The following is a 27,923-nucleotide window of genomic DNA, read 5'->3' as shown; positions in this document are numbered from 1 at the left end:
GTTTAAAAGGAACTCCAGTGGGTAGTGCAGCACAACACACTTTTTTGTTTTATGCACTGTAGCAAACCAAAAGGAACCATCTGGTCCAGTACTAAAGCCAGGCAACTTGTATTTTATTAGGTAGCAACTCTCCCAATTTACAGTTCTCTTACATTGTCATATGGTCACATGGATCCTCTGGTGGCGCCCAAATGCATTGCACAGGCATGGCTCTGCATTGTTGGGGAGAACACAGTAGTGGGTGCATTTAGACTGAAAATCACTAAAGGTAATCAGCAGGACAGATGTGAAAAAGCAAACATGGCAATTCTGTGATTCACAATGTAGAGCATAAGCTAAATATTATCATGTTTAAATCTACTTTAATTCATGGAAGATGTTACCACAAAGAGTTCAGCTTTAATGAAGCTCATTTCCATTGAATAGGTGTTAGATGAGCCTCAATACACACCATTGGCATCTGTGGCCCTCTGCATTAAGGCTAGGTACACGTGTAATATTTGTTTAGAACAAGTATTATTCACAATTATTATGAACTATCTTATTCTGCACAATTCTGTACATGCTGAAACGGTACAATTGTTCAAATATAATCCACCAATAATGTACACACACCAGATACGATTGTTTCAACGATGCAGGAACTTAATGTACAGGAGAAAGTGTATCACAGAACAATCAATGATCACTGAACGACCGTACACACAATAGATAGTTAAAGCTACGTACACACGGTAGATTTTTATCGCCCGATAATCGGCATCGGCAAAATATCGGGCGAAAATCTGCCGTGTGTACAGTTGGTGTCGTCCATCGTCCGAAAGACCGACCTGCCGGATCCACGGACGATGGACGACGACCGATCCTAATGAAAAGGAAGGGGGAGAGCGCGCAGCAGGGTACCGCTCCGTCGCTCTCCCCCTCCCCTCTCCATAGAGCATGAACCGTGCTGTATGTACAGCACCCTTCATGCATCGTGCAGTCCCTTGTCGTTGGAAAGGATCGTGAAAGATCCTTTCCAACGACAAAAATTGCAAGTGTGTACGCAGCTTAACAATCGTCACCCAATCAGATCCGCTGGGACAGTTGTTCATTTCCAGCGACATTCTTGTCGTTGTGAATTTTTGTTGTTGACGATTATCGGCCAATCGGTTGTAGGTGTATACGTAGCCAAACATTGAGGTGCAGTAAAAGCCAGAGGTGTTGGGTCATATTGTTTATTTATGTTGATGTGCTATGCAGAATGAATGCAAATCACATAAAATGCGTGGCAAAGTGCCAAATTGTCACTGCAAAAGCATTGGAGTAAAGTAAACATAGCTTTGTAGAGAAATTGGATATAGCCATAGCCTGAAGGGGGATGTTTTATGTCTGCAGTTTAGTATTCACAAATGTTGCCCAATCCAATTGAAAATCAGCAAATGCTGTTACCAGCCTGTGCATAGTGACGATTACTGTTTACCCAAACTAAGCCATGTGGTTGCTTTGTAATGAGGTCGTACTCTTGTCCGAACCCTACCTTACCCAGCCCTAGTTATCCTAAAGGTACACGCTAACAGCTTGATGAATGTCCCACTTTTATCCATTCCAGGTATGTTTTCATTTGTTTGGTGGGAAGCGCTTACTTTCAGCTCCAGCTAGCTAGGGTTAGGGGCACTTAATGAGCAACACTAAAATTCAATCACATGCCTCAGATCTGGTAAACGCTAAAACTGGAAATTCCTCCATAAATGTTATTATGTCATTTGTACCATCAGTAAAATGTGGGAATTCAGTAACTTATACTAAAACCTATTGACCCAAAGCAAACGGCACACAGACTGAGCTGATATTCTGGTTTTATTTATCCTGCAGCCTTTTAGCACATTTCCAGTGCTGACTTTCCTTTAATAATAAGCCATTAGCCTCTGTAACTTAATTGTTGAGGGAGTCATTATGGGGCTTGTAACTGTGTTATTAGACCTGATCAGGGTCACCAGAAAGCATAGCCTCATTCTCCAACTTTATGCTTGTATGCATACTACCACCAACTTCTGTTTGATGTCTGGAAGAGGCTAGACCGTGCTCTGAACCTTATGTGACCAGTGTTCATTGAAGCCTGGATTCTAAGTCGAAATTCAGCAACCTTTTCTCAGGTTTGTATTGCTGCATCCTCACTGGAGACTTTTAACCTCTCTGCTTAAATCTCTGCAAGGTTAAAGATTTGTACAATTAAGGTTTGACTTTTAAAAATCCATGTTCACACCAGGTATCTGTCAAATAAGCTGAGCTGCATATGTGCAGTTTCCAGGATACGCAGAAATACCGGCTTACTTTGGACGTGCCAGGAAGTAATGAACTCCTTCGCAGGAGCATTGCCATCGTGACCTAGCCAATAAAGAAGATGGTGGAGCCCTGTGAGGGAACAGGGCCAGGTGAATATTGTGGGTTTAGTTCTGCTTTAAGTGAACCTGATGCTTTGCCTGCTATAGTTAAAGTACATGTTTATTTTTAACTATGTATCCCTATGTATGCCTTAATGGGAATAAACCCATCAGCCACAACATTAAACCACCGATAAATGAAGCGATCACAATATTGACCTGCTTACAATAGCAGCTATCATAAATTATGCATCAAGGCAGCAGTCAGCTAGAAGAATGGCTAAATGTATGGATGTGGGTGACTAACAAGGACCAAAGTTAGGTGTCTGGATAACTGGATTAGAGTATCTCCAGGAGGGCAAGTCTTTGGAGTTCCCAGTATATAGTAGTTAATATGCACCAAAAGAGGTCCAAGGAAAGGCAACCACTACAGGGGCAATCGTATCATTGGTGGCCAAGACTTTTTATTGCATGTGCCTATTGGCTCTGATCCAACAGAAGAACAAATTGCTGATAAAAATTTATTCTGCCATTGAAAGAAAAATTTCCAACTGCATAACTATAGACCAGTCAGAGTGCCCATGCTGTCTGTAGTTCACCGCTGAAAATGTCTGCAATGGGTACATAAGTGACAAAACTGGGCCATGGATGCAAGAAGAGGGCCACACTTTCTTTTATATCCTATAGATGGCTGGGTCCATGTGCTAGAAAAAATGAGTTGAATGCATGGAAAGACCATACCATGATTTTCAGTACCTAAAGAGACTGTTTCTAACGTCTTGGTGCCCAGGTTGCCATCTGACTTGTGTAGTCCATGCCTTGACGGATCAGAGCTGACTTGTAGGCATATTCCAGGAAAATTCCACAATATTAGGTAAGTGGTTTTAATATTTTGGCTGATCAGTTGATATTGTACAGTTTTCATACTTGTATTTATGTTTTCAATGCACAAATTTATTGATGCAGAATGCAATATGCAACACCCAGAACCCCAAAACATTTTTAAAGAAGAGAATAATTAGAACCCTCAACAATTTGTTTATTCCTGTCTGTGTCTTAGATAAGTAAATATTTAAATGTGTTGAGATTTTCACACACTTCTTGTTTCATCTCCAGGACAGGAAATCCCCCCCTCACCCAGCAACTTGTAAACTGGCAAGTGAATGCAACACCTTCAACTCCATCCAGAACTAAACCATGAATACTTGCTGAGAACCAGTGTAGGTATAGCTAACACATCACAAAGTGATGCACATAGTAAATATTAGTAATAAAATGTATCTAGTACAAATTAAATAGCTGATAAAACTTTTTAAATAGCAGATAAACTCAGGCATAATTTAAATATTATTCATTTTTTCTAGTTTTTTACAGGCTAGCATTAAAAATCCATTCAAAAGTTCAATTTTATAGAGATTTAGAGACTCCACAAATAATAAGAATTGTCCGATATGGTTAGCCTATATCCTGCAGTAAGACAGGACACTAAGCAGCCAATGTACACATTTTTAGCAAAGACATTTTTTTAATTTTATATGATGTGGGGAAATTTTAGAATCCCCACAGAGTTTTTAACGTCTATTTTGGGCTACTATTGAGAGATTTCCCCTTATGGTAACAACAACTTTACTGGACAGGAAGTGAGGACAAATCTGCACAGACAGAAGCAAAAGGTTTTCATTAATACAGTTGAGGGAGATTAAAACCTTCAACAGATTTTTTTTTTGTCTGTTCTCCTGATATCCCTGATAAATTTAGGGTGATTTAATCCTCCAATGTGCACAAATAAACTTTTTTTTCTGTGGATTGATACCTTATTGAGTGAAACTAACACTAATCAGTATGTTTCAGAACAATGGGCTGCATCACAGGAAAGATTGGCTAGTTCTAGAATGAGAGATAAAAACCATACTTACTAGTCTGTATTTTTCCAGGCTGATGGGCCAGAAGAAACGCAGAGCAGGGAGAAGCAGCCTACAATATCAATCAGTAGGAATTCAAGTAGAAGAAGAAAGAGCGTAAGGATTTTGTATACCTCTTTTAAAGTAGTACAAATACCATTGTTAGAACATCATAGAGCAGTGAATTCTACTTAGGAACAGACATATCTAAAATTTGGAAGCTATTCACCAAATTGATGTAAAAATAAAAGCAAAACGGGAAGAAAAGTGGAGTTGTTGCCATAGTGGACAATCAAATTCCATTTTTTACTGTTTTGAAAAAAAAAAAAAAAAAAATATATATATATGCCACTTGCAAACCAAAGTTTAATACCTACCTTTCTGCTCAGTTCTTACCTTCCTTTGAGGACACCAAACCATAAAAATATCATTGGCTCTGACTTTTCTCTTCATATATTCTAGCTTTCCCTTCAGACTTGCACAGTTGTACAGGACTCTTCCTGCTACTCGCTTGTTCTCTCTTCTCTGCATGGAAAAGAATAGTGCTTCGTGTACAGTGCCCATTCCTTCTCCTGTTACTGGAAACAAACATACAAGATAATTTCCCGCAGTAGAAATCTAACACGTGTATGGGGCTTAACACTGTTATAGACCCTGAGGTCCTGGAATCTCTTCCAACCAGGGATTCTCTCCCTCTCTCCTTCTCTCCTAATCACATCTAATTCCTGAAACTCCTATTTTGAACTTCAGAAGTCTTCTTTGAATCCCTAAGTTTGTGTATTCTAAGAAGAAGGTGACAACTCTAGAGCAGGAAGTCATATAGGTGAGTGAGGGAAGGGTATCATTTCCTGCAGGGTAGCACAGCCTTAAGGCTAATGAACTGCTAAACAAACTCATTGCTCTAAATCTGAGGAAAAGATCTCCTTACATTTTTTTATTTGTTGGACACTAGGTGGCACCATCTGGCATGATACAGCAGTGCCAGAGACCACATGCTACATGGGGCAGCATTACCCAACCAGGGTTCCATGGAGATGTTGCTAAGGGTGGGCAATTTGTGATTCTCAGGCCCACCAATGTACTGTGAGCTGTGGATATAGTAATAATAGAAGGGGTTACCTGAAGTTAGCCCCCCCCCTTTTAGTTGAAAAAGACTAAAGGGGGAAAGTTATAATTACCAGGTATACTTTAACAAAGTCAAGTTTTGAAACTATATTTACCACAATAAAATTTGTATGAAATTTTAGTGATTTGGATTTAGATCTACTTTAGGATTTTTTATTGGTAGCCATAACACACCTAATGAAGAGCAAATCATTAGTGATCCGCTGGCTTCAATATTGTCACTGACAAATGCCATCACTTAGCCTTAAGCCCTGTGCAGATGTCCAATATCACAATCATCTCAAATGATGAAAATCTAATGTTTGTAGACAGGAGAAGCATGAGAAGGCATCTCCCAGGCCTTGGCTTATCAAGTCGTGCCCACAAGTTATTTGCTCCCTAGTTGACAGCAGTAAGTGTGAGAACTATGCAGAGGAGGTTCATCACAAAGCTGCCCTGGTTAGGAGCTCAGGGCCCAGGACTGTTCGCAGTGTTCAGCTACAACCTTCATATACCTGCAGTAAATCAAAGAAATTGAGCAATTAGTCACAGTTGTGTACCTCACCATACCTTCATCTCTACTCGACCAAACCAATGTGAACAATAAAAATAAGGACACCACTTCTGCTTCTACTGAGATTGTTATTAGTCAACTGATGGAATAGGGAGGGGGTAAATCTGCTACTTTAAAAAAATATAAAGGATCTTTTTAGACATCCAAGAACATATTACAGCAACAAATAAAACCTTAAAACATCTGTATGTCTGTATTACCGATATCATTTACAATTGTTTAAAAACAAGCAAATGTGCACAGAAAGCATCAGTGTATTACTCTGGACCACAACATGTATTCCATGCAGTTCCCAATATTTCTTAAAGCTGTACTGTCATAAAAATAACACTTACCTTTCTTTCCACAGAACCCCCAATCCCAAATTCCTGACTTCGATTCGGTCCTGCACTATCCTGAAATCCTTCTTCGTCCCCGCGCAGGGGAAGTGCCAGGTGCTGTTATCTTCTTCTGTCTACTTCACCCAATATTGCACTGTGCAGGGGCAAGATGAGGTAGCATAGCCTTCTGAAAATGAAAATAAAAAAAAATAGTGCAACCTCACTGTGGATGCATAAGATTGGCACTTTTTTTCATTGTAGGAAAAAGCTTCAGAGTAGCCCAAAGCCTCCTGGGATACATGACGTAGTTATCCCAGGAGGGTCTGCACTCCCGTTCAGGTGAGGGGCCTCCCCTTTTTTTGTTTAAAAAAAAAAAACTCTGGGAGAAAAAAATATATTTTTTACTATATAAAAGAGTTAATTATCCTTCTATATATAGGTAAATGTGTATATATAGTAAAAAAATTGGCGATTAGGTTTACTTTAAGGCCCTTTCTATGCTGATATATGCTGAGAAAGCTTTCCACTCCTATGGGCCAAATAGTGGGACTGTGTTTTGGTTCTTCAAAGTGTTTCACAACCCGTGAAATTTCTGCTTCTTCAGGAGGATTTAGGATACATGTAAAAGGTAATATCTTATACTTAGTTCATACAGTCTGCAACAAAGAGATGTTTTATTCTCACAGACCTTCAGATGGTAACAAAAGGCACCATACCCAGATTAGGTATAATATCATTCTTTTCATCCCTCCGTGCCCTGATGTTCTGTGCTATATCCAGAAGGCAAGTGGTTAGAGAACTTTGGTTGGAAGGATGAATAGTGATAACATACCTCACTCAGGTACCGTGCCTGTTACCATTATTATTATTAAACAGGATTTATATAGGGTCAACATATTATGCAGCTCTGAAGGTCCACCATCTGAAGGTTTGAGAGAATAAAATTAAACATCTCTTGTTGCATACTATATGAACAAAAATATCAGATATCAACTTATACACGTATCCTAATTCTTCCTGAAGAAGCGGCACTTTTCATTGGCCGTGAAACGCTTTGAGGAACCAAAAACAGTCCCACTATTTGTCCCATGAAAGTGGAAAGCTTGTTCAGCATGTATCGGTAACAATTAAAAAAAACATTTTATTTGTATGATAGTTCAGCTTTAGGAAATAGTTGTAACTGCTTTTTTTTTTTTTTTACTTCTCAGGATCACAACACCATGATCGTGTTTTAAAACAATTTTCAAATATTTTGTAAATAGGTACAGTGTTTTAAGATTTGTATGTTCTTGGATGCCTAAAAAGATCCTATATATATTTTTTGCATACATATTTAGTACCTGTTGGTTATGTCTTCCATTTAAATCTTCTGCTTTGTCTAGACCGTAGCGTACACAGTATTTATGTAGTGCCGACATATTACGCTTTACAAAGTCCAAAGTCATGTCACTAGCTTTCCCACAAAGGGGCTTACAATCTAATGTCCCTACCATAGTCATATGTCTTTAATATAGTCTATGGTCAATTTTTGAGGGGAAGACAGTTAACCCAACTGCATGTTTTTGGAATGTGGGAGGAAACTGGAGTACCCGGAGGAAACCCACACAAACACAGGGAGAACCTGCAAACTCAATGCAGATAGTGTCTTGGCCGAGATTCGAAGTTCTCAATTCACGTGTGTTCATTAAATTTTTTTAGGTCTTGGATTAGAACTACAGAATGTGTGTCCTCATGTTGGAAATGAAGAAGAGCAAAGGGAAAGGTGGTCTGTTCTACACTCTACTGGTCCAATACTGCTGCATAGATACAGTATGGTAAGTATGGTAAGTGTTGTCACCCTCAGATAGTAAGGGTCTGATTTTTTAAAGCACTCTAATACTGGAGAAGGTAGACCATCATTGGAGAACCTGTGTGATCCAACAAACCTGGAATGGATTAACCATTTACAAATAGGCGCCAAATGTTTTCATTCCTGGGCCAGACTCATTTCAGGTTTGCTGAATTGATTTTCCCATGATACTCTATCTTCTCCAGTCTTGGACAGCTTTCATAAATCCAGCCTAACTTTGTCCCTTACAGGCCACATGTGCAAAAATGCAGCCACTACATTTTAGGATTAGATCTTAGGTCTGCTAAGCAGCAATGTAGGACTTTTTTTCTTGTGTATGGATAAATATTAAGTGCTAAGTATTTCTATACATTTTGTACCTTGCTTCCTTAGTAGCACCTAAAAAGCTGGTCTCTTTTTCCAACACTTTAACATACTGGCCCGCAGATAAGAGATCATCATCATTCTGAAAACCAGTAGCCATTATCCCATGGTTGGGCACTAAGATTGCCATGTTCATGGCCTGTTTTTGCCACCATGTTTAAAGACCTGCAGAACATGACCTTGGGAACTCCTCTTCAAATAACCTGCTGACCTTCACTCCACTTCCTAGTCCTGGCAGACAATGGGCAGGAGAAAGCTATTTATTATACTATTTATTCCATATCCTAGTCCTTTACAGCTCAATTGTCCTCCCCTTAATGATGTTTTCACTGTCATCCTGAATAACAGAGCGCTCTACAGTGCATTGTGTATTGGTTCACAGGGAAGAAATGTAAATTCACTAATTGCTGGCATGCTGCCACTGAATACATGCCTCCACCTTGGGTTCATGTACTGATTTCTTTCCATATTAACTAAACAAATGTTTCTCAACCAGGGTTCTTCTATAGGTTCCTTGAGCAATTAACAGATTCCAATGATCTTTTTGGCTTTTTTTCCTCAATGGGCAGCAATGTAAAAATAATTCTTCCCACTGATCATCACACTAATTTATATGATTCCAAGTTCAACATTTTAGAATGGTAAAGGTGCAACAGAACAAAAGGTCTTGTAGATGACAATCATATACCTACCAAAGGAATATGGACTCCCCTCCCATCCCATTTAGATAGTACTTTAAGTTAAGTTCTTTTTAGTAATGGGTTCTGTAAATCTACAACCTACAAGGCATTTTTTCCAACTTTGTAAGCGTTTTGGGGGAGACCCTTATCTGTTCCCCAATGCCTTTGCCCTGGTGTACAAAGCCACCTTTATAAAGGGGTTTGGTGTGGAGAAACATGAGTGTCCTGCACAAGGTGCTGACCTCAACCTTACCTTCACAAGGTGCTAATCCTAACCCTACTGAACACCTTAGTATAAATGGAAGCCCCAATGTTGAGGCATGTCTTCCCTGAACAAACAAGTGCTGTACAGACACAGCTGTTCAGTTCTATAGAGAGGGGAAGGGGGAAGATGAGTGAGGGGCACCCCAATGAAAGTACAATGGCCATTCATTGATTATCGGGGTCTGGTGTAAACGTATAATTTTACCTCATGTGGTCATAAATGTTGTCAATCTCTAGAGACACTCATGTAGCATGTGTGCCTACAAGTGTCCAATGCACCCATACACAAAGACAATAGTACTAAACCAATTTGCAGACTGCTATTGCTGTGCTCCCCTTCTAGAAATGCCAGAGAAGTGACATTTTTTTAGATGGAAATCATCAATGGTTATTTCCTGCAAGCTGCTTAAAACACAATGCCTCGGGGTAGCGTTCACAGGACAGGACGCTCTGTCTGAGCCACAGTCACAAATAAGCACTTGCACAGTGAGATCTGCCTGTAGACCTCCCTAAGTAAAACATTTCAAAACAGCAGTTTATTACAGGACACACTTTTAGCACTTGCCCTAATAGCTTCATCCAGCTAATGGAAAGTGCTGTGAAGTGGAGATGAAGTGCATGATTGCATGACAAAGGATTTTCCTCTTCTAAAGATAAAAGGATCTGGGGGGCGGCTGCTGGCCAAGAACAAAAATGTAATAAATCGCTCCTTACCAGTCCTTTAAATATGGTGACTGCATTGGTTTAACCCTCTAATCCTGCCAGTAATACACTTCCTGTCCTAGGTAACATTCAGTCAGTGTGGAAACTGATATCTGGTCACATTCAACAAAGGCAGAGTGCACAGGAAGGTATCAGAACACAAAAATGGTGGCAGAATCAATAGGTAGAACAAAAACCCTTTCTATGTAAAAATCCAAAAAGGGAGCAAATAGTAAAAGGGGTTTACATACTACCCATACTGCTGCCCTTCCGGTCTGCACTAATTCCATTTTGCTGATGAGAAAAAAGAAAAATATCTGGTAATTCCAAGTATGGTGGGTCATGTGACTGCTGCCCTTTCTCCTATGTGAGCCATGGGGAGGTGGTTCTCAGTCCTGTGTTATTTCTAACCTGCATAGCAAAAGCAAAGAAGCCTACAGGCATCAAACAAGGACTGGCTGCACGTTTTAAACAACCAACCATTGAAATTGATATTGAACGGATATATGTCCACATAATAAAGCAAAGGATACAGTTTGGCAAAAATACTGAATCAGAGAAGTTAAAGTTTATCAAAAGCCATACGGTGTTCAGATTTGAATTCCGTAAAATGGAATGAAGAACTTTTTGTTCCAAAAACACAACAGGAAAAAAATTCCCAACAAATTCCCTGGTGACACCAAATCAGATGCCCCCCCCCACACTGAAATATTTCCTATATGACAACAATCAATTTCTGTCCCTGTGACCAGCACAAATAATAAGGGGGGGGTCTTAAAACACAGCAATAAAAACAGATAGAGGTTCTCATCCAAAAAGTTTTACCCCTTTATCTGTTTTCCATTTTTAAAGCTATCTGTGTCCTGTTGGGGAGATTTTTCTTTGATTTCCTTTTTGGTGACACAACAGAAAATAAAGGGAAATCTGTTCACAGACAGCTAGCACAATACCAATTATCCCCAAGCTTGTATTTCTTCAGCTATAAAGATTCCTATAGAAATCTGAATATATTGGGTGAGCAAATGCGATCCAACCAAGACCATCCCTGGGCACCTCTGCCTGCCATCTGCTTCAGAAAACAGAACATTTGGTATTGCATTTCAGCTGGTACTGGTTAAAAAACAGATCAGCAACCCTTCTTCCCTTTTTTGTATTGGGTAGATTCAGTTGATGTTCACATTTGGTGTTCCTAAGCTTGGTACGGACAATAGACCAATTCAATCAAGAAATTGATCATGTTGCAGTATTCTTGCTTATTCCTTGTAACTGATCATAATGAATACATTTATAGCTGGTTATCTGAAATTACCTGTCCATGAACTCAGCACAACTACCTACACTTCCAAAGATCCCCCACAGGAGACCTGTTCACAAACAGAGACAGCTGGATCTTGTGTATTGATCAAGTCTCTATCCTCATTAGTGAGTGTAATGAACACAAGTCTATATTCTGGACAATGGCAGCACCAGAGGGCTTATGTGTATTAGACTGCAGGGAGGCCTGGAATCCTCACTCTACATTGTAACAAATAAAGTAATAACATCTGCATGGGGCTTTTGTGGGGTTCCGTCCACAATCCAAAAACATATTGGCCACTTGGCTTTAGGATGAGTTTACACTAGTGATTTTCCATCTTAGAAACTGAACTTAACAATCACTCTGCTTGTTCGGCAATTGTTCAGAAATAAGTCTTAAGTGTGCATCAATTGTTTAAATTGCCTCGGCATCTCCTAATTACTAGATTGCTTAGAAACCAATCCACTGCTTCGATTTACGTGGCAAAGACAACATTAAAAATGAAGGGCCACTGGTGCTACTCATTGGGGTTTTATTCTAAATGAATAGGAATGCAGGGCAGCAAAGTGCATTTTGTGTATTAGGATCCAATCACCCCACTTGCATTGGTCTGTGTCACTTAATGCAAGCCCGGCCCAATGAAACCCAAAATCCATTGTTTCCAAAGGCCAGTTTGGTAAAAGGTACTTTATTTCAACAAAAGATGAAAGCAAGAAAAAACAGCAATTGTTTGAAAGTTTAAATATCACCCAAATGGGGTTGATGTCTACTTTTGTCCTCCTGAAAGATCTTTCAATCTAGCACCTCATCCACAATCATCAACAGCACAGCATTATATTATGATTATATGGCGTTTTAATTTGTGTATCCTGAAATAGATATTTGGCAATTACTTTTTTTCTGTTTGTTTTCTACTATAGCAGCTTTTGGGTTGTGGAAATCAGAGCTCCTTGTGCTGTACATAGTCAGGATGAAGGCTTATTCACACATGGGCATTGAGGTGATAAGGAATTGGTGGTGTTTTGGGTAACCGTGACCCCACCCCCCACCCCCCCGGAAAGCACCTCACCATTGCACATAGCTTTCAAGTACCAACCAGTTGTGAATTATCAAAATAATTGGGCTACCTTAACACGTGATACCACTCTTGCATTAATGCAGCTCATAGCCAGAATGGCCCTTTATATGTATGTATAAAGAACAGGGGGGCTTGTGTTTATCTATGCAATTCTGAAGCTGCAACACTAACAGGTTTCCATTTAAAATTCCTTTTTCTCATCTACTTTGATCTCTGAACGTTTACTGTCCAGGTATCTTCACACTAAGGTGTGAGTAACCAGAACAGTTCGGGGCCCCTCACACCATCCCTATGCAACTTTGGACTTTAGTCTGGATTCTAAAACTTGCCATATACAGATCAAGGTCCAAACTGAACAAAACCAGACCCAGATTCTTCCAGAAGCTAAGTCACTACTATTTCCAAGGAAGCGGATGATATTCAGAGAATGCATCCATATGGAAATCCACAATGCACACAAACCAGACTAATAGAATGTGTTACTTCTTACAGGAAAAGCAACAAAATATAAATATTTCCCAGATAGGTCCACACCTTCATCTCAGTCTGGTGTGTATGTGTGCCCCTTATTTCATTCATGAGCATCTTCCTGCTTTAATCAGGAAAATTATAAAAAATGATTTTGTTGGTTTTATCTACATTTGAAGGGATTAAAACCTCTGTTATTTTTTTTTATTTAATTCTGTCAGGCACGTTTAATATATATCTGATTGACTATGCTTGCTGGAACAAAAAGTGAAGGTAAGTTATTTTGATCCATCACCATAGCAGGAATAGAAGAAATTCATACAGTATATGTTCCTCTGACAAAAAAGTGGGGTTTTCTGAGATCATTCCTTTAATGTCTTGTATCTCTAGGACAGAAAGAAAAAGGAGCACATAATCTTACATTTAAAAAATGACCTGAAACTAAATTCATTTACTAATTGTTCCAAGTTTTTTGCTCTGGAAAAGTTAGAAACTTAAGGTCACATACACTATAGGCAAAACAATATTTCTCAAAATGCTGCCAATAATCTAGAAATTGCTGCAAAATGTTACAACTTTTACATTGGAGAAGGTGAAACTGAAGTGATTTTTAAGGGTCCTGTGGGCTTTACTTGACTTCCTTCCGAGGAGCTCCATTTGCCTAGACCAGTACTGAAAAACAGACAATGAAAATATTTATAAACACTAACAAGATAAATAAAAAATGAAAATACCAAAAAAGATAAACTAAACGGTTCCATGTTCATATAACCAACAGAACCAACCCTCTAAAAATAAAAGTTAGTTTTTAAATATTTTTTTTCTTGTTTATTTTATATTGAGGATAAGCTAGAATTATATGTATTTATATGTTTATGATGTGGATTGATATACAGGACACTTGAATTGGATTTAGACAGGGGATGTGTTCACCTATGTCTGGAATACACTAATTTAGCCACTGTAAAGGGTCATTTACCTGTCCCAATCCACATAACCTGTTAAACATAATCTCCGCCAAAGAAAGGGACCGTTTTGAGACTTGGAAGGAAGACAGGATGACAAAACACCTCACCTTCCCTCTCCTCCTACACACTTTAAACTCAGCATCATTAGCAAATGTTCGCTCCTGCTAGGTAGGCGTCACTTCTGCCTTCCCCATAGACAACAAAATACTGTCTGGAGGATGAATCCACATCAAAAAGTTTAGGATACACATAACCCCAGAAAACACAGAAGAAACGTGTTACTCTTTACAGGAAATAAAGTATCCAAATTTATAAATCATTCACAGACAGATTTACATATGCATCCCAGTCTGGTAGGTATACATGTCAAACACTGATCTTTTTCCTGGTTAAATTAAATAACAATTAAAATGTTTCTAATGCCAAAATTATTTTGTTGCTTTTATGTGAATTGAGGAAGAATTAAAACCTCTGATAAATTTTATTTATTTCTCTGGATCAACTTTAATATTTGTATGATTGACCATTATAATTAGTACTGAAAAGGAGGGGAAAAATAGAGATATTATTAGAATCTTCTAAAATGATCCCATGTTCTGTTGCGCCTATGGAAGAGCAATTCAAATGGGACACAGAATTTAAAATTAAAGTTTGAACAAAAATGTTTATTATAAAATTTTATTTTATAATCCAATTTTTGGGGAATTTGTGCAAGAAAATAAAGCTTTGATAAATGGTGCCAGCAATTATTATAATTATTATTATTTTTATTAAAGATTTATAAAGTGCCTTCATCTTTCCTGAATATTTATAATGTTTGAATTTCCTGTTTCCATGTTTTATCTTTTACTCTTCCTTTAATCTATGGCGACAACAGGAAATGGCTGGTGAACCTGTTAAAAGTACTTTTAGGAAAACATATCCCCCAAAGTGAATTTCTGGACAGGATGAATATAATTCATTAAATACATTCACTAAACTCACAAGTTTTTTGAGCAGCCACCTTAAAACATTTATTTATATTTCTTCATATTTGCTTATTTAAAACTTTAACACTAATAGATGCACCCATAGTGTATTGCAGACTGGCTCTGGCTGAAATGAATTGGGATTTCCTGTTAGTACAGACAGGAAACCCACCTTTTGTGATCTTTGCATAAGTTTGTGTATTGGAAGCTCAAGTCTTTAGCTGGACACAGCAGGATATAATGGGTGTCTTACCTGAACTTGACAATAGTGTCTACATAACACCCAGGGCTCTCATTCTATTATCCTCATGGCTGTTGTCACACCTGAGGGCTTTGATCACTGTCGCCGCCCCCTTGTCCTGCTATAAAAGGGGATCAGGAGAAAACTCAGCATTCAGAGAACAGCCACACAGGCAGCATTTATACAGAGAGGATTTGGTTCACCAGAGCAGGAAAAAGGAACCTTTTTGCGATGGATGGCTACAGCCAAGAGGTCTTACACTATTTCCCTTCCAACTTCCCCGCTGGTCAGGTGGGGTTTTCGGACTCGCAGACCCCTCATGTGGTGGGGATAACTGTGCCCACTGTACCAAAGACGGATTTCCAACAGCCTGCTATGAAAGGTAGGTACAGGAGTAGCACATGTATGCAATGCCTTATATATTATAATATCTGTGGATGATATACTAATTTTTGTCTCATTGCAGAATGTGTACGTTCGCCAACCAATGGTGATCTCAGAGCCCCTCAGATCTCTCCACCCAAGGCGGTGAGCACCCAACCCCAGATCTTGGATACATCGGTGTGCCAACGCAGGAAGAGGACCGTCTACAATCAAGCTCAGCTGGACACATTGGAGAGATACTTCAAAACCAACATGTACCCAGATATCCACCACCGGGAACAGCTAGCCAAACAAATGTACCTCCCCGAGTCTAGGATCCAGGTATGTACTCACCACTAGTATCCCATTTTATTTCAGACAGCCAGGGAAATTGAGAACCTCTGAAAACTTCTAGGGGAAATTCACTCCACTTTTGGTTTTGTGGCTTATTTATTCAGGGACATAGTATAACTGGTATATATGTCTTAATTTTAATTTACATGGAGTTAATCCCAACTATTAGTTAATCTCAAATTTTAAAGATAGCTATTGTATGACCTAATTTGTCATTATTCCACATGGTGTTATACCTTTTTCTAGCTGCTTCACTGTAACATGTGCTTATGGATATCTCTTGTTTCTCTACAGGTCTGGTTTCAGAATAGAAGAGCCAAAGCCAGGCGAAAGGGCATAAGGTCAACTAACACAATGGCAGAACAATCATATTCCCAATTAGTTGGTGATAACAAGTACATGTATTCCTCCACACCACCTCAACAAGTCCACCAACAACCAATGATGAGTTGCCAAGAAGGGATGCAACCAATGATCAACCCCCATCAGGAAATTTACCAACAGTCTGAATTCCCTGGATTTACTCAATACCCCTGCCAAATGCCTAGACATATGCCAGTCATGGACCAGGGATCATCATCCAGGGTTTATCAGCAACCTATGGTATCTAACCTGCCCGCGGTAAACCAGCAGCATTTTTACAATCATGTGAACCCAAACATGGGCTTCAACAACCAAGGAGTAAATCCTAATGGAGGACAATTCGCAACAAATATGAATTATGCGATGGATTATTCGAACTTCCCACCCAACAGGACTGTTACTCAAGAACTAAGCATGAATTTTCCAACAGCTTCAGTATCTACAGATTCAGAAGATTGCTTTGGACCTTATCCGTTTCCCATCCAGAGACAACGTTATCCAGTGCCAGCTCTTCAGTGCGAAATCGGCAAGCAAACGTCACCCATATCTGACTCTGGAGTGAGCGAGATAGCCACAGAATGCGGATCTGATTGGGAAGAAGACCTCACCTCTGTACTCAACAGTCTGTGATGGAGCATATTATGCCCAATTTTGCATGACTTTTTTTTTTTGTATATATTTTTCTTTATTTGTATAATTTATTGATAGTTCAGCACTTTTTAGGAAATTAGATATCCATTTACTTTCCCTTGCATTTTGACCCCTTTTCTTTTATTTTTATTTTATTGAATTTTGTTTCTTTGCTATCCATTTTCTATAGTGACTACTGTGCGCTTATGGCAATTGGCCATTAGGTGTGAGAACGAGTGATTGGTTTATTAGGAGACTTTTAGAAAATCAGGACCATAGAATTCACCACCAGCGAATTTCAGAGGATTCAGTTAGTAGAATAATTTGAAAATAGCCCATTCACTTGACCCCAAAAACTTTTCCATTGCTGGCCCCTAAATCCTATTAATTTATCTTTACCTGTCCAATTTGTAAGGAAACAGTGTAAAAATTGTATTTAATGTGTGTTTATGTGTTATTTAATTATATTTGTAATGTTAAAACTTTTTTCATGTTTTTTGATTTGAAATAAAGATTGCATTAAACAGTTAAAAATGTTTCTTTCTATGGAACAAAAACTGCATTTTTTTAAAAATTGCTTCATCCAAATTTTATTATTTTCTGGAGGTGAGGTAAAATTGCGTCAAATGTTTTATTCCTGTCTTTGAACCCAATAGAATTGATTTTCTCCTGTTCATTTCCTGTCCTTGAGATACCAGAAAGGTTGTCACAGGAAGTAACAAGTTCCTTATCAGAAGTCTTATTCCTTACCCATCCCTAAAAAAGTCCTGTCTTTGTTTCTCAGTTGGGGAGATTTCCTATCACTCCTTGCTCAAAAATAGGAGTATATATCCCCAACAGACATTAGACAGCTAAGAAACCACGCAAAGGCCCTAACTAAAGCTTCTTTCACGATCCTTTCCAACGACAAGGGACTGCACGATGCATGAACGGTGCTTGCTCTATGGAGAGGGGAGGGGGAGAGCGACGGAGCGGCACCCTGCTGCGCGCTCTCCCCCTTCCCTTTCATTAGGATCGGTTGTCGTCCATCGTCCGTGGATCCGGCAGGACGGTCGTTCGGACGATGGACAACACCGACTGTACACACGGCAGATTTTCGCCCAATATTTGGCCGATGCCGATTATCGGGCGATAAAAATCTGACATGTGTACGCAGCTTAATACCACTTTGCTGGGCTTTAGGCTGACAGGAACAGACAAAAATGCTAAGATCTAAAAACAGAGCCTGTCACCAATAGTTCATTTCACCTCGTCCTCATTTATTTTGTCCCAAGGGGAGATTTTGCAAATAACAGGGCCGCTCAGTGGTTAGCACTCTGGCCTTTGCAGCGCTGGGTCCCAGATTCAAATTTCGGCCAGGACACCATCTGCATGGAGTTTGCAGGTTCTCCCCGTGTTTGTGTGGGTTTCCTCTGGGTACTCTAATTTCTTCCCACATTCCAAAAATATGCAGTTAGGTTAATTGGCTTCCCTCATAAATTGACCTTAGTTTGTATTAATTACATGATAGGGGCATTAGATTGTGAGCTCCTTTGAGGGGCAGCTAGAGCCATGACTATGGTTTTTGTACAGCGCTGTGTAATATGTCGGCACTATATAAATACTGGATAATAAAATTGACTTTCCATCCAACGCCGCCATCTTCTTTCAGTTTCCCCTGACGTCACCCAATCTCGCACGGCACAGGTGTGACGTTTTCCTCTAAAAAGAAAAAGGAGCATCTTTTTACATGATGTTGAAAATGTGATGATAGGGCCTCTTTAACAGGAGCTAAACCCCCTTCCTTGCTTTATCTAAAACAAAAAAAAAATTTTTGTGACTTCATCCTTTAAATACTTTATTGCAGTGACAACTGTTAGCACAATGGATGGGCTCCTCTTAGCACAGTGGATAAATGATTATTATATGGAATATTACTTCCATAAAACTGACTTTTATTGGTAGACCACAACCAGCAAAATAAATCAGCGGGGCTGAAACTTTTCACTTTAAGATAATCAAATAACACAAGAAATATCAAGGTATTAATAGAGCTGAACAGTTGAACCTCAGGTTATATATACACTTAGGAAAACAGATGAAAACCAAAAGATGGGACTTTAAAGGCCAACAACATACACACCACTGGTACAAGTCAAGTCCCATATTTTATTCTATAGACCAAAAGAAAACAAATAACAGAGAAATGTAGGAGTAAACCCTCAGATGATTACCCAAATTCAAATATATTCATAGAAACAGCCAATATACATCAGATAGTACAGATGTAGTCCCAGCATGGACCAATACATACTAATTGACCAATTACAACCAAGATAAGATATGCAACCAGTAATGTAGCAGTCACAATTTTTATATGCATTTTACAGATTCTATATTATTTTTCCCTCTGCACTGGATATTATCAAAGAAAAATAGCAAAATATATTAACTTAAAACCCACGTTTAATCCCCTTTAATTGCAGAATGTTACTGTAATGCAGCCTTTCATGACCTTTTTAATATGGGGGAACCCTTGAAATAAATTTTGGTGAACCCCTTCTATAATTACTATATCTCACAGTATATTAGCATGGAGGTCATTGGGAAAAATTCCTCTTACATTGCTGGTCATTGGGAAGAATGTCACCCTTACAGATAGGCAAAAAGATCATTGGGTCACTTAAACTGACCAGGTAGTCACAAATTGCTCAAGGAGCCCTTCCACCCTCTGGAGGAACCCAGGTTTAGAAACTCTGCTCTATGGCATCATTGTACTGATTCCAACATTGCAATGGTAACTGACACTGCAACTTATAAGGGTTGCTGTGGGTTTTTTTTTTAATAAAGGGACAAACAGTCTGTTCATAACAATTTTTTAGATAATTTATTTTATTCACTTCACTCCATTTATAAAATTGAGGATCAGCTGTGCAGTTTGTTACGTTTAGTCCTAAGAGACATTTTTATAATCAACAACACTTTTGAAATGTTACTTTCCAGTCATGGATGTAGCCAACAATGGGCCCCTGTGCAGGACTGACTTAGGGTCCCTTTGTCAAACTGACATGGGGTTCCCACCACAGCCCATGCTGATGGTCCGGGGCCCTCATACAGTGGCACACTTTGCACCTGCCTATGTCTGCCCTGTTACTGGCCCATATTTATGAAAATGATTAGCAGGTGGCGTTCATCATTCACTGAAGGTGAATGTCATAAAGTCAGAGCTCTGCTGGGGTTATGGCACCATCTTGTGCCAGCTTGGTGGTAATTGTCTCCTGATAATATTTCAGAATATTCACCCTAATCCTCTTACATAAACTTTTATTTTTTCCCCTATTTGTTTTTGTTTATTTGGGCTTTATGGCCCTTTTTCTTAATCCATAATCAGTGTGTGGATTCACACCTCTAACATGGCAGTACATTGGGTTCTTTCATTAACAAATGGTGTGGCATTCATCCTATGCCAGTCAGTCTGCCAGGAAGGAAAAGAGTGTGAACAGGCTATTGATTTTCCAATATGCAAACTATTCATAACACCTTATATGTTGGATGTGGCACTAACCAAAAACAAAAATATAATGGTTGTATGTTAGTTGTGTCAGCTGTGTGTTACCAGAGCTTCATTTCTTCAGGCCTGAGCACAACAGGAATTATTTTTAGCAAATAATTTAACACTAGCTTAAATATATGGTTTTACAATATGAAAAAAACTTAATGCCAGTGGCTCAGACATATTATGCAGCACTTTACAAAGTCGATAGTCATATCACTAGCTGTACCTCAAGGGGGCTTACAATCTAATGTCCCTTCCATAGTTATATGTCTTTAATACAGTCTAAGGTCATTTTTAGGAGAAGCCAATTAACTGAGTGTTTTTGGAATGTGGGAGGAAACCCACGCAAACACAGGGAGAACCTGCAAACTCCATGCAGATAGTGTCCTGGCTGCGATTGGAACCAGGGACCCAGCACTGCAAAGGCCAGAGTGCTAAACAATATGCTTGTTAACATTCATCATCCACTTGAAAAAGGGCCTGAGGGTCCCAACTTGGGCACCCAATGCTCTATCATAATATGAAGGGGTACGTATCATGTGCTCCCCCAAACCTGGATGTACTGGATTTAAGTCTTCAGCTGGAAGCGAGTGGCAGGGGGTAAGGGAAAAGTATGAATACCCCAAGGAGAGAAGGAATATTAAAGTGAACTAAATTCTTTTCTGTTTTTCTGGTTGTGGGTACAGGGAGACTTGGGGTAACAGAAGAGGTTGGTGTATGGGTTACAAAGAGTATTGTTGTTACAAGTTAAGGTTCCATTGACCTAGTGTTAGGGCTGATGTGTTACAGAAAAGTTTGGTATGATGGGTATATGTTGGGAGGGTTGGTGCTAAGGCAGAACCAAATAGAAAATTTTAAAAAATCACACTTACCTTTAATTTCGCAGATACCTGGATCAAGCTAAACCTTTCCTCAATTGGGTCCCACGCCATCCTGGAATTCTTCATCCCAGCGTGGAGGAAGAAGTCTTCTTCTTCCTTCTTCTGGCTATGTCGCCTGATCTCGCACTGCGCAGGTATGAGATCATGTGACATAGTCTGCTGTAATGGGGGGGAAAAGGAGAGCCGATCACACTGCGTATGCCTAATCTCGGGCATGCACCGGAGCCTCCTGGGATGTGTGACGTAGGTATCCCTGGAGGATCTGTGCACCCACTGTGCCTTGATCGCTGAGGCGAGGCGTTTCACCCATTTATTTTTTAAAGGGTGTTGCATTTAAAAACAAGAATATTTATACTTTAAATGAATAGGTTGTCTACCCTTTTAGGTATAGTAAAAACTTTGTGTTTAGGTCTACTTTAAGTTTGCAAGGATAAATTATATTAGGCCTTATGCATAGGATAATTGTCACTGGAAACAATCTTTTGTGATCAATTTGTGATCAATTCCAGGAATAAATGAATAAGTGAGCAGCATTTACAGTGTTACAGGAAAGGCTCACCTAGAGGTTTCTGTTAAGGTTACAGAGAGAGATATTGTGAGTGACCTCACTAGGTAATCACCATCTCCAGTAAATCCTTATTTTGGTCTATAGGCGTGATAATGTCATTTCTCCTTCTCTCTGTCCTCCCTATTCACAGATCTTTATATTTAAATGTCTTCTTTCACCTTACATACTCTTTCTGTGCACTTCCGTAAAGCAGCACTGGTGTCAGGAAGTGACCATTGAAATCTAGTAACAACAAGTTATTTATGTTAGATAATTCAATTTACTTTCAGGTATCCCTAAAGATCAGAGAAATGTTTTTTAAGGAAAAACCCTGTAAATTGTTTCAGATTTCAAAACTGTTTTTCAAACTGTAAAATATTTTAGTTCTTATCTCAACATTTCCCATAAAACACAAAACAATTTAATTTAATTTGTTTATAATAAAGGAGAAGCCCAGGAGCATATATAAACCAATCAGAATTCATTTAGTGCATATTATATAGAAAATGTCATTTTTGATTGGTTGCTGCGGACCAGTATGATACACCTCATTACAAAACTATATATTCAGTACTAAAAACATTGAAATATAGTTATTTTGGTAAACAATGTTGGAGCTGTGTATTAAAGTTCTTCAAGACTGGAAAAGATAGACTACCATGGGAGATCCAGAATATTTCAATGGATCTGGTCCATGAATGAAAACATTTACTAACCAATAGCAAATTATTTTTAAGATTGCCATTTCAGGTTTGATTTTCTATGTTCTCCAGTCTTGGAGAGCTTCAGTAAATCTGACCCACAGTTCTTTGCATGACCACAATCCAAAATCTGTGCAACAAAAACACATACAATTCTGCGTTTTCAAAGTTTTATTGAAAAAAACACTGCATTACATATATTACATGGTTTTATTTACACTAACAATTACAGTTGTATATACAAATTATTGCGCTGCTGTACAAATTAATGGATCCTTGCACTAGATGGTCATTATTTGTCAGGACAACAGAATTACTTTTTGTCTTGCATAGACTTGGTTTACAATTACTAAATCTTTTCATAGCCTTAGGCTATGTTTAAGCTTTTCATCTCAACAATGCAAAAACCTGAAACTAAAAATAAGTTGGCATCCTAAAGTCTTTTCTTCATGGTTGAAAAACAAGTGGCAGTTACAAATTATCAAGAATTATATCAGATATTTCATAACAGCAGTTTCAGCTTTTAGTAATCATTTTGTCTCAATAATTTCATAACATCAAAAATCCTCCTCAATTCTTTAAACTTATTGGTGCTGTGACCATTTTACAGGACAGAGAGGACAGGTGAATTGCTATCTTTGGAATCACAATCAGGAGACCTGTCAACGCCAGAATCAGTATCAGACATTTCCTTGAAGAAGTCACCTTGCATGGCTGGCACAGAGTATGGCGCCTGCCTGATATAAGGACTGACTCCGTAGCGGTTCCCAGCTGCTGAAGATGGTGGGATTGTTGGGATGATGACATTCATCCCCGGAGTGATGGTCTTGTTGGGTGGGCCCATCATATAATCAGACCGAGGCAAATAGGCTCTTCTGCTCAAGTTGACACCCTTGCCGCTTATGATGGGTGCCATGTTTTTGTACATGTGCTGTTGGTTGTTGACCGATGTATTTCCTTGGTACATGTTGGCTTGATTTATCATAAACATCTTCTGAGGAATTGGAGAAGAATAATTAGGGTAGAGGGGAACCTCAGGAGCTTGGTTATACACATCTTGAGATAAACTCATCATGGGTTGATTTTGCTGGGGAACCATAACCTGGACTTGTTCAGAGACAGCCATTGAATGGTTTGGAATGGATTCTGTAGAATAATTAATGGCTGGTTGCTGGTTGTTGGCATAATCTATGTTTGCATTTTTGAAATAGGTGGATTTGCCTTTTTCACGTCTCGCTTTTCCTCTCCTGTTCTGAAACCAAACCTGTAAAAAACAAAGGTCAAAGCTGAGGAATATAGTTAAAGAGGGACCATCAAATGGAAGGAGACAGTCATATGAACGGGGGGAGAAATGTTAGAACATTAGAAGCCTTGGAGGAGCATCGGCTTATGAAACAATAAAGAAGAACCTAACGTTATGGATCGACAAGTAGGGGAATAAGTAAAGAGGATGAATGGAAAGTGAATCAGCAATGAGGGATTTTCCCTTGGAAGCAGGGAAGGGGAGGTTAAAACATGTTTACTAGAAAAATAGAGGAAGATCATGATTCACTACATGAACTACAAAGGGGTTCTAGTTTGTCTTTGTAAGAAATATATCCATAAATGATGGTCAGTATTCCACATACCTGGATCCTGGACTCTGGGATACGAATCTTTTTGGCTAGCTCTTCTCTGTGGTGAATGTCTGGGTACATATTTCCCTGGAAAAACTCCTCCAAGATATCCAGCTGCTCCTGGCTGTATACTGTCCTCTTCCTACGCTGTGACATAGAAGCTTGGTCCATAGGTATGGGAGCAATGACCACCATCTGCTTGTTATGCTTCATATTCTTAGATCCCAGGGATTGGAGGGAACTCTGGTTGCTGGTGGACGGTTCTTCTTCTGTAGGTAAAACATTAAACTTTTAGAATCTCAGCAGAAGGTTGGCACTTTATAACGACACATTCTTCAGGATACACACAGATGTTAGATGATGGGCATCCAGATCATGCTGATTCAATATTTTTTAAATCCTTGGCTTGGAACAAGTTTGAGAATGCACTGAAGCAAGATAAAACTATTGTTTTTAGAAGAAGGTCTCCTTTTCAGCTTGTTCCATTTTTTAGTGGTCTCATTCCAAAAAAAATCAATCTTTATATATATATATATATATATTTTTGTAATAATGAAGGCTAGAAAAACCTCTAGAGACCTACAATTCTACCTAAGCCAGATACCCAAAGTGTTCCATAACTGTGCATTGGCTGATTAATGAATACACTTACCCTTTGCACAATTTGTCTCAAAGTCCAATCCAAACTCATCATACTGGACCTGGGGGTCAGTAAAAGCCATCTGGTCAGGGCTAGTTGGAAAGCATCCTGGAAAATAGTCCTCCGGGTCTTCAGGGTACCCAGCCATTATCTGGCTGGACCTTTAGTTCTGGATCTATCCTCCTTGTGCTTGACTGTGAACTTTGTGTGCTCCATGGCACTCTGTTTCCCCTTTTAAATACCTTTCAGGGCAAGTCAGACAGCACAAAGTAATGAGGTGTGAAATGTTCCCTGGGGATGTGAATAAGGGTGGCTGAGGTGCTCTACAGGTAGACGCTATTGTCCCCAGGTTAGAGAGTCCAGTTATTATTTCCTGCAGGGATGTACACACAATAGGATTGAATACACATCTCAAGGGTTAGGGCACACTTAATAAGTCTAGCATACACACAAATAAAAACAATTAGGGCCAAATCTGTATGAATTTAAATAATAAACCCCTAAGAAAGAATGTATTAGGAGTGCAATGTATTATCAACTATAGTATGGTATAGTTTATAATACATTCTGATGTGGTTTGAAGTTGTTTCAAAATTATCATTATCTCTATATTTCCATGTCTATCCATCCATCCATCCAGAAATGTGCACATAATCAAATACACATCTTTGGGGTGAAGGCATTCCTGTTAACACAACAGATGCCTCAGGAAGACTCTGGGACCCCCATCTATTTTCACATCTAAGATCATTTAGGCACCAATCCAAGAGCATGGGAATACCAAACGATAAATAGGAGTGCATTAGGGTGCAAAGTAATTTATAATTATATTACATTGTGGTGTATTGTATATTTACTTAAGATTATCTCTTTCTCTCCCTATCTATCTATCTATCTATCTATCTATCTATCTATCTATCTATCTATCTATCTATCTATCTATCTATCTATCTATCTATCTATCTATCTATCTATCTATCTATCTATCTATCTATCTATCTCTATCCCATATAGCTGGAGAGGAGGGTAATTCGCTGCCACTCTCATACTGATATAAAGAGATATGAGATTGTTCCTGTAAATAAAAAAGGTATCACAGACAGCACTGAACCCCTTCTTTAGCCATATTCTGTCCAATGTGGTGCACAATCCCCAACCCTGACCATGTATTTTACTGTAGGACTTCTGATATCATTGCTAAAGTCTATCTGAAAATACTATATTCCTGTCTCTGACCCCAAACATTAGACATGGAAATGTTGAAATCAAAGGGAATCATTAAGTACTTTAATCTCTGGCTATCTGAGAGAGATAGGCAACTGGTAATATTTTTACAGTATATTAGGTTTGCATGGACAGTGGATATTGCAAGTGTGCAATACCTAGAAACTTATTGTAGGGATGCCAGGAACGCCTCATAATGCGCACAGTAGGTGTACAGACCTGGATTGTTAGTGCCAGGATGATGGGGATCCCTTTATCTTGGGTACAGCAGGTGTACAGACTTATAAACTCAGTGTAGGAATATTGTGAACTCCTCATGATGGGTGCAGCAGCTTTGCAGATCCATGAATACAATATAAATAATAAAATAAAGGAAAAAATAGGAGTACAGTGATAATGGGGGCCCTCTAGTATGTGCACATCAGGTGTATAGACCCTGGAAACTTAGCACAGAGATGATAATAGCCCCTCATAATGGCCACAACTGTTGTGCACAAGTGGGAACTCATAAATTTCACCAGGAGAGAGATAGATGAAACCTGCATGTGGTTAAAGAGCATCCAGAATAAACTGAAATATCAGTTTGAGTCTTAAAGACCCTCTAATATTGCAATGTGCATAATGCAATATTCAGAATTATTCTGATCTGACTGCAATGCATACTGAAATATTCAGAATTGATCTGATCTGACTGTGGCAATTATGTTTCATTGATTCTTATTTCCATCATCTTACTAAATAAATGTTTTTTTTTCCTCCCCGGTTGAAGTAGCATCCTGGTTGTCCAGACCCTAATGTGTAGTGGAATCAGACGTTGTGCAGGTCTGAGCCATTCATCATAAAAGGTGCGAGTAGCTGAAGGCACTCACCTATGCTCACACCATACATATTCCAACATTAGTGTCTGGTTGGTTACACACAGGGCTTCGTCTGCTGCTTCTGAAACATAATGAGTTTACAGAAGATAATGAGATTTAGGATTTATCTTAAAACATGATCTTTAAAACTGTAAAAACTTAACCTGGGCTCCTTGGATCTTGTACCTGGGTTAGGTAGTTTTATTTAATTGTTGGACCCTCCATACCATTACCTTCCATACCTAATACTTTTTTATTGGTCATGCCATTATGTGATGCCAAATTCTATATGATATTATATTTATAATATCTTGTTCATTATCAGAAAACAGTTTTTGTCTTGGCGGACTGGTAATTCCTGATTATTATACATCTTTGGGTAATGTCAGATGCTTCAAAGATTTTATCATTATATCCCACATGTTTATCTTCTTTTATTTAAAAACCTTCAATAAAAACATTTAAAATAGAAAATGGAAAAAGAAAAAAAACAAACAAACTGGTGAGTTCTGAGGATGTTCCAAAAAATTTCTGATAGTATAATAGCTATTAACATTACAATGTATTCCATTATATTATATATCTTGTATGTAGCATATGTATACAGAGTAATATATACATATAAATAAAATAAATAAATATATATATATATATATATATACAGTATATACTGTATATTATATAGTATTTTGTAATATATCTTCAAATACTACAAAATTACTCGAATATAATATAAGATTGCAATAAATAAATACCAACGCCGGGTAATCAGCTAGTAATACATAAAAATACTATATAATATACAGTATTTTTCCCGGTAAGTACAAATTTTAAAGCATAATATTCAGTACTTTTTATATATATGTAGAATATCTAATTATGATGCTATCCGAGCCCTTTAATTTTAAATTTGGAATCCCAGTTTTCCTTTTTTCTACTATAAATATATATATATATATATATATATATATATATATTACCTAGTAGAGTATTATGTTGTATAATATATGCTTACTGAGTATAATAGTGAATAATATATAGTATTTTTATGTATTACTAGCTGGTTGGTATT

General features: G+C 38.5%; 2 protein-coding genes across 2 annotated transcripts; one reads left to right on the top strand and one right to left on the bottom strand.

The window, feature by feature from the left end:
* Positions 1 to 14,385: 14,385 nt before the first annotated feature.
* LOC140330163 (homeobox protein Mix.2-like) lies at positions 14,386 to 17,357 on the top strand. The gene is made up of 3 exons (XM_072410474.1): positions 14,386 to 15,522; positions 15,607 to 15,845; positions 16,152 to 17,357. The coding sequence occupies exons 1-3, from the start codon at positions 15,372 to 15,374 to the stop codon at positions 16,848 to 16,850; spliced, it is 1,089 nt and encodes a 362-aa protein (XP_072266575.1). The 5' UTR covers positions 14,386 to 15,371; the 3' UTR covers positions 16,851 to 17,357.
* A 5,761-nt stretch (positions 17,358 to 23,118) lies between these two features.
* Positions 23,119 to 24,918, bottom strand: LOC140329911 (homeobox protein Mix.2-like). The gene is made up of 3 exons (XM_072410302.1): positions 24,783 to 24,918; positions 24,143 to 24,399; positions 23,119 to 23,778 (listed from the first exon to the last, which is right to left on the bottom strand). The coding sequence occupies exons 1-3, from the start codon at positions 24,916 to 24,918 to the stop codon at positions 23,119 to 23,121; spliced, it is 1,053 nt and encodes a 350-aa protein (XP_072266403.1).
* Positions 24,919 to 27,923: the final 3,005 nt, after the last annotated feature.

This window comes from Pyxicephalus adspersus, chromosome 4 (genome assembly GCF_032062135.1).
Source record: "Pyxicephalus adspersus chromosome 4, UCB_Pads_2.0, whole genome shotgun sequence".
Lineage (NCBI taxonomy): Eukaryota > Metazoa > Chordata > Amphibia > Anura > Pyxicephalidae > Pyxicephalus > Pyxicephalus adspersus.
This window is presented reverse-complemented; position numbering and strand designations above follow the sequence as displayed.